This window comes from Peromyscus leucopus, chromosome 5 (assembly GCF_004664715.2).
Source record: "Peromyscus leucopus breed LL Stock chromosome 5, UCI_PerLeu_2.1, whole genome shotgun sequence".
Lineage (NCBI taxonomy): Eukaryota > Metazoa > Chordata > Mammalia > Rodentia > Cricetidae > Peromyscus > Peromyscus leucopus.
The window spans coordinates 87,250,923-87,265,247 of record NC_051067.1 but is presented as its reverse complement, the minus strand read 5'-3'; the positions used below and the strand labels follow the sequence as shown (position 1 = coordinate 87,265,247).

At 45.9% G+C, this 14,325-nt stretch overlaps 1 protein-coding gene across 3 annotated transcripts in view; it reads left to right on the top strand.

The window, feature by feature from the left end:
• Mgat4d (MGAT4 family member D) overlaps positions 1-14,325 on the top strand; it is a 49,337-nt gene that overhangs the window by 1,371 nt on the left and 33,641 nt on the right. The window contains exon 2 of one of the 3 annotated variants that reach the window (XR_005091648.1): positions 6,343-6,412. Coding sequence is in view for 1 of the 3 variants with exons in the window: in XM_037206126.1 (XP_037062021.1) it covers positions 6,319-6,412 (94 nt within the window). In the remaining 2 variants the exon portion in view is untranslated. Of the gene's footprint in view, positions 1-5,459; positions 6,413-14,325 lie in introns of those variants that run through there. The other 2 variants (XM_037206126.1, XR_005091647.1) reach the window with 2 other exon arrangements.

Genomic DNA, 14,325 nt, shown 5'->3' with positions numbered 1-14,325 from the left:
CGGGGCGGGGGGGAGCGGGGAGGCGTCGCCGGACTCCGAGCCCCGCCTCTCTGTCCTCTTTCGATTGGTCTGCGCTCCCGCCTATCACCGGTGCGGAAGGAGGGCCTGCGGGCTGGAGCGCCAGACGCCGGGCGGTTGCCCTGGCAACGGGGGGCCGGCTGCCACGCCCAGCGCCAACGTGGCCTCGGAGGACGCCGGCTGGAAACTGCTCCGGGCATTCAGTGGCTCTTCCACCGCCGGTAGGACGACAGCACTTTCACCTACATTTCCTAATCTGTGAAGTGATTATTTCCCCCTCTTTATGAGGCACAAAGGAAACTTGGCTCGAAGGGACTTTATGGATGACGCAAAGGAATTTGCGTGGCCTGTGTGCAATGAGAAGTTGCGAAGTTTGGACTTTTTCCTCTGAAAATGAACATTGAACGATCAACTCATCAGACGTTCATTTCTTAATTATTAATTATTGTTTCTACTGGAAGAATAATTTGTACACTTTTGTTTCATTTTTTTTCTTTTGTTTTTTTCTTTTGTTTTATTCGCTTTTTTTTTTTCTTCTCTTTGTTATTTTTTCTTGTTTTTCTTCTTTGTGCACATTTTTTAAAGCCCCAAAAGGTACGGTTGATTAGCTAGTATACTGTGCCAGGCTGTCTTCTACAAGGGACTGCACACTAAACCAACTGGCAAAAACATAGATAGTATCAGGTGACGCTGCCTAACAAAGCTATTAGGGAGATTAGTTAAGGCGGATTAGGGAGCAGAGGAAGAGTTGCATACAGCGGAGTCAGCAAAGTAAGAATAAGCTTTGCTGGATGAAGTGAAGGAGTATGCCATGACAGCGGCCATGTGGACAGTAGGTGTAGAGGTCTCGAATGAGGAGCGTATTGAAAATGCTGATGGAACAGTGAGGGGTCCAAGGGTTGGATAAGAAAGAGCAAAGTGGAAAAAAGGCTAAGTACAGAAGACACCATACAATAAAAATAAAATGAAACGTAAGAAATCCCTGAACTGGGCATGGTAGTGCAAGCCTGTAAACCCAGCCAGAGGGCGATGTAGGCAGGAAGGTTGGGAGACCAAGGCCAGCCTGGCATCATCAGGTCTTGTCTCAAAAAGTAAATAAATAAAGTATCCTCCCACCTAACCAAGATTCCTGGCTCCTTATTCCCCTTGCTCAAAGGCAACCACTGCCGCTTCCGTATACTTCCAGAAATGTGGAGGCCAACGTCTTGTCTGTGCTCCGTTCATCACCCTGTTAACTTGAATTAAGTGAGCAGTACACACTTTCCCACTACTCAGCCACCGTTTCAAAGGCAGATTCTACTTGTAGAACAGAAACCGGTGAAGGACGCGGAAGCTGTTTTCTTTGTCCAATGTAAGTGAAATGTTTGGTGGAGACCATCTCCCTGCTGTCTCCAATCAAATTTTGTCCAGCCCTCCTCCAAGGATGGAGAAGGCAGGCAGCAAAGAGTACAAACAAGCAGACTTCATTGTCACTCTAGGATTAAAACCTTAACAAGATAAAAACTAAACACATCACCATGCAGGATTTTCCTGTTCAAATGGAGACATTTGAACTCTCGGGTAGAGCTGTCAGCTCCTGAAAGCACACAGCCTGGTAGGTCACAGCCTGGCAGGTCACAGCTGGGCAGGTCACTGAACCAGCAGTGGCTAAGCCTGGAGACTCGAAGCTCTGAAGCCTCAAGTCTGGAAGTCTGGAGTGGAGTAGGTCTCAGAAGCAGTGGGTGGAGGTGGCTGGGAGCAGCTGCAGGGGTAATAATTCCCTTCTGTGGCCAGATAACGCAGTCCATCAGTTAGTACATCAGATAACGCAGTCCTGTAGCCATCAGTTCCTCTGCCTGCAGCTGCTCGTCATATCCTAGAGGCGGCTCAAGTGAGCTCCCTGCCCAGGGCACAAGAGAAGGCTCAGGAGCCGAGCCTCCAGTAAATCTATCCCCGGGAGTGTTGAAGGCAGCCTTCCTTCTCTTCTGTAGGCTCCCGCAGTAAGTGGTCCTGTTTCTGCAACCTCTGAGCGTCCAAATTTATAGGTTACCAACCAGGCCCTGAGTGGCAAATCTCGAAAATGGGTATGCCCAGAAGGTGAAAAACTAGGATCAATTGAGAAAGAGCTGTCAAATGAATGGGGTAGGGAAGAACCAAGAGCCCACCAAAAGTTCACAGGAAGGTCCATGGCTCTCTGTGTAAAGGTGGGGAGATGTAAAGAAATATCTGTCTGCCCCTGGTTGCCCCTGGATCCTTGCAGGCCAGCTACATCCCTGCCCAGACACTGGCTGCCAGTTTCCTTCCACCAAGGGATTTTCCCTAGCCAGATTTTTGTTTCTTTTTGCAGCTGTGTCTGTGTGTGTGTGTGTGTGTGTGTGTGTGTGTGTGTGTGTGTGTATCTATTAAATCCTCACTGTTCAAGGAGAGGATGCTCACTGCATTTATATCCTTTGACTTTATTCTTCTATGGTGCTAAGAAACAACGAGGTTCTAAGATAGGATTCTGACTCCCAGATGAAAACGGGACCTTCTTCACCTGCTCTCTAGGTCTCTCCATTAAACTATGTGCCCTTTCAGACCTTAACAGATACCTAAAAGAAAGCCAAAGGCTACATTATGATGAAGTCTGTATACTGTGTGGGTGGGTGTGTGCGTGCGTGCGTGCGTGCGTGCGTGCGTGTGTGTGTGTGTGTGTGTGTGTGTGTGTTAGGTAGGAACCAGAAGTGGACACCACCGGGCTCTCTTCCTCCATTGCTTTCCCACCTTAGTTTTGGAGATGGGATCTCTGACCAAACAGAGAGCTCACCAGTTTAGACAGCCTGGCTGGCCAACATGCTGTAGGGATGTTCACGTCTTCACCTCCCATGCTCTGGGACTTAGAGTGCGTGAGGCTCCACCAGGATTTTTACATAGTTGCTGGGATGTAAACTTAGGTAGCCATGCTGCCATGACAAGCACCTACTGACTTATTTTCCCAACCTTTGGTTATAGTGCTTAGCCACACTGCTGCATCTACATTTCTAATGATTAAAAAACCATAGAATTGTTGGTTTGAAAGACTGCTGAATGGCGAGAACTGCCTGACACAGTCACTAACCATCTACTTGATACAGCTCAAGCATTTGGTCCACAGAGGACCAAATTAAACAGCACTGTTTCTTTGTGCATGAACTCGGGGTGCAGAAAACTTTGTCCCAGGATGAAAATGTCATCCCTCAGTATTTATGAGGGATTTTCCTTAGGACCCATCTGACACCAAAGTCTGTGGTACTGTGATACTTAAGCCTTTGATGTCAAATAAGGTAGTGTGATCTACAGACTTCTGCCACCTGCTGACTTAAATACTGTACCACAAGTGACTTTTATATACCTCATTATTCCTAGAATAATGCAAATAGTATGCAAATATTTATGTTATTTTAGCAAAAACAAGAGAAAAATCTATATTGTTCAAATATCATTTTTCCCAAAACATTTTCTATCCACACTTTCAAAGCTACAGATGCAGAATTCAGAACAGAGAGAGTCTACTCTTTAGCAAAGGTGAGGCTTTTTAAATTTTCTTTAAGATTTGTATTGTATGTGTATTGGTGTTCCACCCGAATGTCTTCCTTTGCACCACCTGCGTGCCTGGTGTCCACAGAGGCCAGGAGAGAGCGTCAGATCCTCTGGAATTGGAGTTATGGCCAGTTGTGAGCCACTGTGTGTGCTGGGACTCAAACCCAGGTCCTCTGCAAAAGCAGCCGTTGTTCTTAACTTCTGAGACGTTTCTCCAGCTCTGGTGATTTTAACCCATCTCTTACATAAGTGCATTCGGAGGAATGTTGTGGTTTGAATGTGAAATGTCCCCCAAAGGCTCTTGGATTTGTACACTTGGTCTCCAGCTGATGGTGGTCCTGGGAAAGGTTGTGCAACCTTTGGTGGGAGCAGAGCCTGGCTGAAGGAAGTATGTCCCAGGGTGGGCTTTGAGGTTTTTGCTTCCCTGGTCCTGCTTCCTGACTGCCTCATATTTCTGCCTTCTCCACCGAGATGGCCTACCTCCCCTGGGAACTGCAAGCCAGAACAAGCCTTTGTACTTTAAGTTTCTCTGGTCAGGTTTTTGTCATTGTAAGGCGTACTGTAAAGTAGCTAAGACAAGAAGAAATTATCATTTGACTTGTGTGGAGAGTCCAGGGGTGTATGGCATGATCAGTGCTGAGCCGGGAAGGATGGTAGGAAACGTACTGAATGGACCATAATGATGGTGGAAGGTATACTCACATCCCAGCAGGACAGGAAACGGGCAACATTAAGGTATGAGAATGGAAGTTCGGGATATGAAAAAGGCACAATGCATAGCACCCAATCACTATGACAATGCAGAAAAAGAAATAAGATATCTAGCTCTTGATTTTACCAGTCACAAAATTAGAAAGAACATGGTTAAGGTCCTTGTCATTACCATCTTGAATTGAAATGCCTTTATGAGACGGAGAAGGACCTTCGTGTAGTTTCAACAAGACCGTCAGAGGGAAGGGCCTGCGACTTATTCCAGTGCTCCCTGAGAGTGAATGCCAGGCAATGCCACATTCCTGAGAAACACAGGAAACCTCATCTTCCCCTGTGAAAAAATGGAAGCAGAAGCCCTAATCTCCTCTTCTATTACCTGTTGACCTAGATAGCCCAGGAAAGAGAGTGGCTCTTGCAGGTAACTCTTGACTATCGTGACGTCACCATGGTTTAAGGAAGTGACTGCTGTGCCAGGCATCCTGTAAGTGGAACAGGAAGTCCAGCAAACTGAACGGGCTTCGTTTGGGTGACAAATCAGACTGACTCCCTGACCTCACTCAGAGAAAATCTAGCACTGTTGGCTACACAGATGTGTGCTTGTGGCCTTTCCCCGAGGATATCTGGTCTCTTCGATTGCTGTCACAGCTCGTGAGACCATGTCTAAACATGGCTACTATATAAAAATCTAGGGCATTTATCATGTTGATGAAGGCACTGGGGTGATTCGCCCTGCGGTAGGATTTGATAGTTGTGGTAATAAGGCTAGCCAGCTGGATGGTTATCCAGCTAGGAGTCAGAGCCCATTCCTGTGAATTTAACTTTGGCTAACTACCATGGACCTAAAAATAACTTTGGACTCCAGAGATAGTCTACGAACAATAACAAATCGCTCTCCCTACAGGGCCCTGCCAGTGAAAAGAAAGAAAACACACAAGAGTCTGTTTGACAAACTATGAAAATTATATATAAACAGTGATCCAAGTGTGGTATAGGGACCCAAGGACACCAGCATATTCAAAGGATTTGGGAATTTTCTGATACTAGGACCCATTCAAATACGAGTTTTTGTTTTTGTTTTTTGTTGTTGTTGAAACACAATACTGCCACCTTCTGGCATCCATTGGAATATTTGTGCTTAGAAAGTTCCTAACAGAAAACTGGGTAACTTGCGGTAAACTGGACGCTAGTAGTTTGATATTGTTCTGTGTTACGTTTACAGTAATGCTCGTTTTCTGGTTGGTTACCAGTTGAAGAACCTGCCTGGGCTTTATCACCCCGGAAAAAAAGAGCTACTCAAGCAGGCATGACGGGCGGAAAAACTGTCTTGTTAGTTGAAGAAATGTGGACCGCAAAGAGTGGATGCTATAGCGGGACCATTTTGGATATCACCGCCACAACGTGGGTGTCAGGGCGGGGAAAAAACAGATACACGGGTTTAGAAACAAGTTTCTGAGGATTGTAGACATTTTATAAATGATGGGGTGTAAAAACAGTGAAGTCAATTGGTCTAACGCCATTTCATAAAACTGAGGGGCTCTGTAGATGCAGAGCTTGAGGGAGATGCTTGGACACACTGAGGTGAGACATCCGAGCAGAAATGCCATTCTCAAGCAGGTGGGTCTCCACATCCTTTTTAGCTCTCAAAGGGGCCAGAACCCGGGCTGCGCTTGCAGAAGAGAGATTGCTTATCACCCCGACACTGCCTGCAAGTCCCAACAGAGTTCAGAGTGGAAAAGCCAAATCGGAAACACGGATGAAGGGGCTCCGCGGGTGTGCCGTTCATCGAAATCCGGTGAATTCTCTCAGGAAAATACGCCAAGTCGGTGGTGCCCAGTTTCTCAGGTTTAACCACCCGCAGCCTTAGCCAGAGGGTTATAAAGTGATCTCAAGAAGGGATCGCGATCCGACCGTGCGAAAGCGCTGGGGACCCTGCGACGGCCCTTGTGGAAGGGGGCGCAAGCGCGAGCGGACACGGGCGCCCTGCTCTCCCGGGAGGTGCCCTGCTCATCCGGCCTTGGGGTGCAGCCCCCAGCCTGCCGCGACGCCGGCGCGATGAAGGCCAAGAACATCAACTTACTGTTCGCCTTCGTTGCGGTCCTGCTCTTTTGCTTCTCCTGCTTCTGCATCTCCAAGATGAACCAAACCAGTAAGCCCGGGGTAGGGGGATGGGGAGTAGTGGGGGACGGGGATGGGGACAGGGACGGGGACGGGGATGGTCGGTCCCCCATCTGCCTCCCTCGGGAGCCACACCGCCGATGTCACAAAGGAAGGGAGAGAAGGGACACCTTGGCGGTCCCCTGCCCCACCCCGGCTGTGCGGATGGAGCTCACAGACCCACGTCCCGTGGCCGTTGGGCGGTAACGGGCCCTGGGAGGCACAGTGGGAAGCACACTGGGCCTCCCTGGCTCTGGCCGGTCCCTCCAAAGCATCCCTCTCCTCTCCTGCTCTGCTTTCTTTCAGATCTCCTCTTACACCAACATCTTTCCTCTTTTCTCAATAGCTTTAAAAGTTATCAGTGAGAATTTGGAAACACTTACAGGAAGACTACCAGATCTAGTACCTAATCTTTCCTGCCTTTAAAAATTAGCTGACGCTTGATTTCAGCATCAGGAGGCAGAAGCAGGCAGAGCTCTATGAGTTCGAGCCAGCCAGAGTTACATAGGCTCAATAACTAACTAAATAAATAACAACTAATTTTATGGGCAGATAGCCTTTTTGTTTTTCCTGTAGGTTCATGGTATTAATAATTGATTTGTTTTAAAATATTTAAACTCAGGAAAGATGAAGATATTTTTGTCTGTTTTGTCCCCTGATGTGAACCTAGTGTCCAGGAAAAAAAGTGTATGGCACAGAGCAAGCATGCCAAATATTTTTTGAAAAAAAGAAAAAGATTGAGTGAATGAATGAATGAGTCTGTAGCTGTTCTGTTGTAAGCAATAGGTCAACAGCTGTGGCGACAGAAATCCCCCTTTCCGTAGACTTTCCACAGTGCTTATGGGGGGAAAAAAAACAACAAATATAGCTAAAGCATAGGGCTGTGGCATGATCTCAGGTGTTGGCAGGGACAGGAAAGGACAATCCTGGGCTCCAGCCATGTTGTTCTTGTGGAGGCGTCACAGGGTACTTGGCACACAGAGGGTGAGGTCACATAACAGAAGACCTCTGATGGGAGGCACCACTATGCCACCTTTGGCAAATGCCATCTGCTGCATCTTTCTGGTGCTTCCCTGCCAGAGGAGTGCCCGGAGGGCTTGGAGGGGGGTGGCTTTGGCTTCTCCGGATGATACTTCTGCAGCCAACATCCCGTGTTGGCTCTTTGATGGGGTTACTTGTGGCTGCTTTAGGGTCTTGGTGGGGTCTCCTAGCTGGCCACTCATTTCTTGATGTGGCCTATCGGTTTCAATGAGTTGATCCTCTGCCACAGCCCCTTGCAGCCAGGAATCTTTACCAGGCAGATGCACGCTTGTGGTGACCCTGCAATGTCGTCTCAGGACCACAGCTAACTAGCGATCTCTGCCACTTCAACCTGCCTGCCTGAAAAGCTGCTTTGCAGATGTCCCATCTTGGTTTAGCTGCTTCTCCCCATCCCTGTTCCTCTTCATCTGGCCCAATGGTTTGCAATTTTCAGAGAAACATGCCTGAGCCTGAATTGGAGGAGAAAAGGCTGACCCTGGAGCACCATACTTTATCTCTCCCAGGCTCTCTTTGGAAGGAGGGAAATCTCCCTACATACCTATACAAACAGGAAAGTACATTAAATCCCAGCAAGGTCTGGACTCTGGGAAATACAGCAGACAGACACATCATTATTGCCATCCATGGAGCCCATCTGGGGAGAAGAACTCCCATGTCCAAGTGGGAGAGGGAAGTACTCAGGACCATCATGGGAATGCCTGTCAAGATTTAAAATATATTTGCAGGGCTACAGTGTGGGATGACCATTGCATGGGAAGTAAGAAGGGAATGGAGATAAGCTGTGCTCAGCTTTAGCTGATAGTGAAAATATAAGAATTCATACTAGACTGCCATAAGTCAAGGATTCATGTTGAAGTCTGTTTAACCATAATTCATAGTAAAATAGCATGAAACTGGATCAGCAATTATAGTGAACGCTCCAAATTGAAGTTGAAATACTTTCTAAGTGGGTGTAAAACAACTTCATGGTGTTCACAAGAAGCACCTTTAAAAGACAGAAAGAGCACACCCCCACAAGCCTGAGACAAGGGAAAGCTGATATATCTGTGTTAATATTAGCAAAGAAAATGGAACAGAAATGTTTCACAAGCATGGGAAACTCCAGCAGCCACGAAACTGCTTCCATTGTGCAGCATTTTGATTTCTTAAGGATTGACATTGTGTGCTGTGTGTGAGTTCCTGACAAGGCCAGAAAAAGGTGTCAGATGCCCTGGAGCTGGAGTTACATGTGACTGTGCCCATCTGATGTAGGCATTGAGAATCAAAATCCACTCTCTGGAAGAACAGCAAAGACTCTTAAACCCTGATCTACCTCTCCATTCCCACTACTTTGATTTTCACTTAGGAAATTGGACATTTGGCAAGAACTTGGAATTTTTGGAGTTCTACAAACTTCCCTTGGGGAACTCTCTGTTCAGGCATTTCAGTGAAGCATGGGCACCTTGCTCATCTTAGCAGCTCCACTCTGGTTCCACCAGGGCCAGCCGGCATGCATCAGGACCAATGGTGGATGGTAACTTACGTTCTCATGGGCCAATCTCTCTCTCTCCCTCCCTGCCCCGTGTGTGTGTGTGTGTGTGTGTGTGTGTGTGTGTGAGAGAGAGAGAGAGAGAGAGAGAGAGAGAGAGAGAGAGGAGAGAGAGAGACAGAGAGAGAGAGAGGGGGAGAAGATCCATATGTATGCTACACATACATTGTTCAGTAGCTTAAATAAAATGCTAGCATCCGATACATTCCAGAGGAGTACCTGAATACATTTGTTAGAAGACAGAATGAAATGTTCTTGAAACATGATGTCCGTATAAGCATCCTTCAGAATGTGAAAGTGTGTCATGATGCACTCTGAGTGAAATATTTTACAGCAGTGCTCACACATGGACTACAGCTTGACCCATTTGCAGGGGTGAATCTCAGGAGCATAAATTGGGGCTGGCTCAGCAGGTAAATGGGCTTTGCTGACCTGATTTCAGTAACCAGAAACCATATAGTAGAAGGAGAGAACCTACTCCCACTAGTCCTTTACCTGCCAACAAGCTGTGGTGTGCGCATACATGCACATGTGTGACTATGGCAACACACACACACACACACACCACACACACACACACACACACATGTTTGAGAAGTATAACAAGCAAAAGAAGCAAATGTAGAAGAATACACATCTTTTTAGTTAGTAATACCTAAAGCTTAAAGTCAGTCAGCTTCCAAAGGTGTTGGGAAAGGGACAGGTGGTCTGGGAACACTTGCATCATACCCAAGGCTTAGGTAGTAGTGGGTGTTCACTCTTACTATCCATCCAGCTGTCCTGTGTGCTCTTTGTCATGTCTGGATGAAGGGCCGCTCCTGGGGAATTTAGGAGATCTGACTAGTGTAATTGACCATTGCTGGCAGAGTGGAGGGAGCAGTCTGAAATGTATTTTCCTTCTCAGCTTCACCCCTTAACACCTCAGCTATTCTATGTTCGGAACAGCATCCGATTACAAGTGAGTCAACGAGCTGAAAACATGCTGTCAGTTCTTCAACAATGAGTCCTTTGGTCCCTTAATCCCCTAAGTAAGTTACTTCCCTCTAAGAACATCAGGCTGTTTCACCCCATCCACTGACAGCAGTATTTTCTTGGTCCAAACCTTGGAACCAACCCTTCCTTCTTCCATTGTCCTTATACAGGCTTCCAGCAGAAGGTGTGGCCCAGATTAAAGGTGTGCCTTCCAGACTCAAGGTCTGGATTAAAGGCATATTTTCTTCTTGTCTCAAGACCCAGAACAAAGTATGCTCTCCATTTCTGAATTATAGTTCATTCCAGATACAGGCAAGTTGACAACCAAGAATAGCCATCACAACTGCCATATTGATTTCCAAAGTGGTTGTATAAGTTTGCACTCCCATCAGCAATGGAAGATTGTTCCCCTTTCTCCACATCCTCTCCAGCATAAGCTGTCATTTGTGATTTTGATCTTAGCCATTCTGACAGATGTAAGATGGAATCTCAAAGTCATCTTGATTTGCATTTTCCTGATGGCTAAGGATGATGAATATTTAAGTGTTTCTCTGCCATTTGAGATTCTTCTGTTGAGAATTCTGTTTAGGTCTGTATCCCACTTTTAGATTCTTTGGTTTTTTGATGTCTAGTTTCTTAAGTTCTTCATATATTTTGGAGATCAGCCCTCTGTTGGATGTAGGGTTGGTGAAGATCTTTTCCCATTCTGTAGGTGCCATTTTGTCCTATTGAGTGTCCTTTGCCTTACAGAAGCTTTTCAGTTTCACGAAGTCCCATTTATTAATTGTTGATCTTAGTGTCTGTGCTACAGGCGTTCTATTCAGGAAGTAGTCTTCTGTGCCAATGCATTCAAGCCTACTCCTCACTTTCTCTTCTATCAGGCTCAGTGTAACTGGATTTATGTTGAGGTCTTTGATCCACTTGGATGAGTTTCATGCAGGGTGATAGATATGGATCCATTTGCATTCTCCTATACACTGACATCCAGTTATTACTAAACTGGCAATGTTAATCAACTGATTATAATTGTTAAAATTGAGTCATCTCCAAAGCACCCAAGGACCAGGGAGGGTAAATGATAAATTCTGGGAAGGGGCCTGGGAAACCAGGTAGGAAGGATTTTAGGGCTAAAGGGGTATTTGAAAACTTGAAGAACATGTAAAATTTTCTCATATGGCAACTGGCAAAGGTGGCATTTAGACACCTAGCCTCATGGGCCTGACCAACTACTAGATTCTTGAACTTTCCATTCACAACTACCATTGTTAGACTGCAGCCTGTGTATGTATGTATACATATATATATATAATATAATAATATATATATAATATAATAGAGAGAGAGAGAGAGAGAGAGAGAGATTCATAAGTCCCATTACTCTAGAGAACCTTGACTAATCCAGTGGTGTCTCAGAAAATTGGGAATCAATCTACCTCAAGACCCAGCTATACCACTCTTGGGCATATACCCAAAAGATGCTCAACCATACCACAAAAACATTTGCTCAGATATGTTTATAGCAGCTTTATTTGTAATAGAAAGAACCTGGAAACAACACAGATATCCCTCAACTGAAGACTGGATAAAGAAAATGTGGTACATGTACACAATGGAGTATTATTCAGCTGTTAAAAGCAATGGCATCAGGAAGTTTACAGACAAATGGATGGAACTAGAAAAAAAAAAACAAATCATCCTGAGTGAGGTAACCCAGACCCAGAAAGACAAACATGGTATGTACTCACTCATAAGTGGATATTAGCTGTAAAGTAAAGGATAAATATGCTACAATCCACAGACCAAGAGAGGCTGAGTAGCAAGGAGGGCCAAGGTGGGATTCATGGATCTCCCCGGGAAGGGGAAATGGAAGAGATCTCCTGAGTGGACTGGGGGGTGGGTGGAGATAGATGGAGGGGGAGAGTACTAAAAGAGATGACTGGAAGAGGGGCATCTCAGGGTCAGGTAGAAACCTGATGCAAGGGAAACTCCCACGAATCTACAAGGATGACCCCAGCTAAGACTCCTTCCTAGCAATAGTGGATAGGTAGCCTGAACTGGCCCTCTCCAGTAATCAGACTGGTGACTAACCCAATTTGTCATCAGAGAGCCTTCATTCAGTAACTGATGGAAACAGATGCAGAAATCCACAGCCAAACATTAGGCCAAGCTCAGAGAATCCTACTGAAGAAAGGGAAGAATTGTAGGAGCCAGAAGGATCAAGGACATCACAAGGGAACCCACAGACTCATAGGAGCTCACAGAGCCTGAACCAACAACCAGGGAGCCTGCATGGGACCGACTTAAGCCCTCTACATATATGTGATAGTTGTGTAGCTTGGTCTACTTGTGGGTCTTCTAACAGTGGGAGCAAGCCTGTCCCTGACACTTTGGCTGGCTCTGGGGGCCCTATTCCTTGTACTGGATTGCCTTGCCCAGCTTTAATACAAAGAGATGTGTTTAGTCTTACTGTAACTTGATATGCCATGCTTTGTTGATACCCATGGGAGACCTGCCCCTTTCTGAAGAGAAACAGAGGAGTGGATCAGTGGGGGGATGAAGGAAAGGAGCAGGGTTGGGGGAGAACGGGAAAAGAGGAGGGAGGAGAAACTGGTTGGGATGAAAATAAATTAATTAATTAAATTTTAAAAAAAAGGTTGCCAGGGTTGGGGATTTAGCTCAGTGGTAGAGTGCTTGCCTAGCAAGTGCAAGGCCCTGGGTTCGGTCCTCAGCTCCAGGGGGTAAAAAAAAAAAAGATTGCCAATTTTTGGTTTTTCAAGACAGGGTTTCTCTGTGTAGTTTTGGTGCCTGTCCTGGATCTCGCTCTGTAGACCAGGCTGGCCTCAAACTCACAGAGATCGGCTTGGCTCTGCCTCCAGAGTGCTGGGATTAAAGGCATGCGCCACCACCGCCCAGCCAAGATTGCCAATTTAAACAGAGTAGAAACTAAACTTGACTGGTGTGGTTTTCCTGTGCTTTGTCCCAGTGAGTGGCCCAAGGTACCCTGTGTGTCCAGTGCCTTTCATCATTCCATGGATGAATGACATCAGGTGGAGTCAGGTCATGGCTACATTGCATTGGACCTTGTAAACCAAGGCAAACAATTTAGGCTTTCTTCTAGTCTTTGAGTGGTGTTCTGGAAGACCATGGTGAGTTAGAGAATGGCGAAAGCCCAACCAAGAGGCAAATAGTACAACCCAAGACACTAAAGCCTCGATGATAACAAAGATAAAATGGTGGCAGGCACCTATGGCAGGGCTTCCGAGTCTCAAGATGACCATCAGCTGGGAGTCTTACTAACATGTCCTTTCTAACTCAGTGAGTCTGGGGTGAAAGCTGCCAGAGACACCTACTCCAATGAGCTCACAACTGATGGCCGGGGCTCATGCCGCCTGACAGTGCAGCCCATGGAGTCATGTGACCTGTGAGCCTGAGAGCCCACCTGTCCTTTAATCTTCAGTAGTTTTAGTTTACATTTAGCATCTTAAAAAGTGTGAACTAGTTCTCTGGCAAGTTTTCCTGTTTGGGTGTGGAAGTGTTTCTGTTGATCATTCATCTTCAGCATCTGAATCCTGCTGTGAGGTAGAAGAGTTCTCTCTCTCTCTCTCTCTCTCTCTCTCTCTCTCTCTCTCTCTCTCTCTCTCTCTCTCACACACACACACACACACACACACACACACACACACACACAAACCAAATATCACTGAAGAAGAATAGATATCACACTGATTATCTTCAAAATGAAATATCATCTAGATATAATGGATTAATTAAAATGTAAAATTACTTTCACTTTTTTGTTTTCTCTTTTAAAATGTGGTTATGAGAAAATTTAAGCATACTGATATGGATTCCTCTCTTTCTTTTTCCCCTTTTTGAGGCAGTCTTGCTAGCCCAGGCTGGCCTGAATTTCAGTCCTCCTGCCTCAGCCTCCTGGGGTAGTCGGATTTTTCTTTGGGCCACCAGTTCACAAATAATGACATGGAGATTTATGATTAATTATTAAATCTTGGCCTTTAGCTTAGCTCTTATAACTTAAATAACCCATTTATATTAATCTATGTTCTGTTGCGTGGCAACCTCTCTTCCATCTTATACCTCCTGCTTCCTGCCCATATCTGGTTGGCAACTCTGCCTTTCTTCTTCCCAGAGTTCTCTCTCTGCCTGGAAGTCTTGCCTTTACCTTGTGCCTAGCTATTGGCCATTCACCTTTCTATTACACCAATCAGAGCAATACATCTTCACACAGTGTACAAATATCCAGCAACATTCTGGGTGCTGGGTGCTTCTACACTTAGTTTTATCATTTTTTAAATCTGAGAGCAATTTGTAGCAATGCATTGGGACCAAGTCCTGTGCTCAATGCA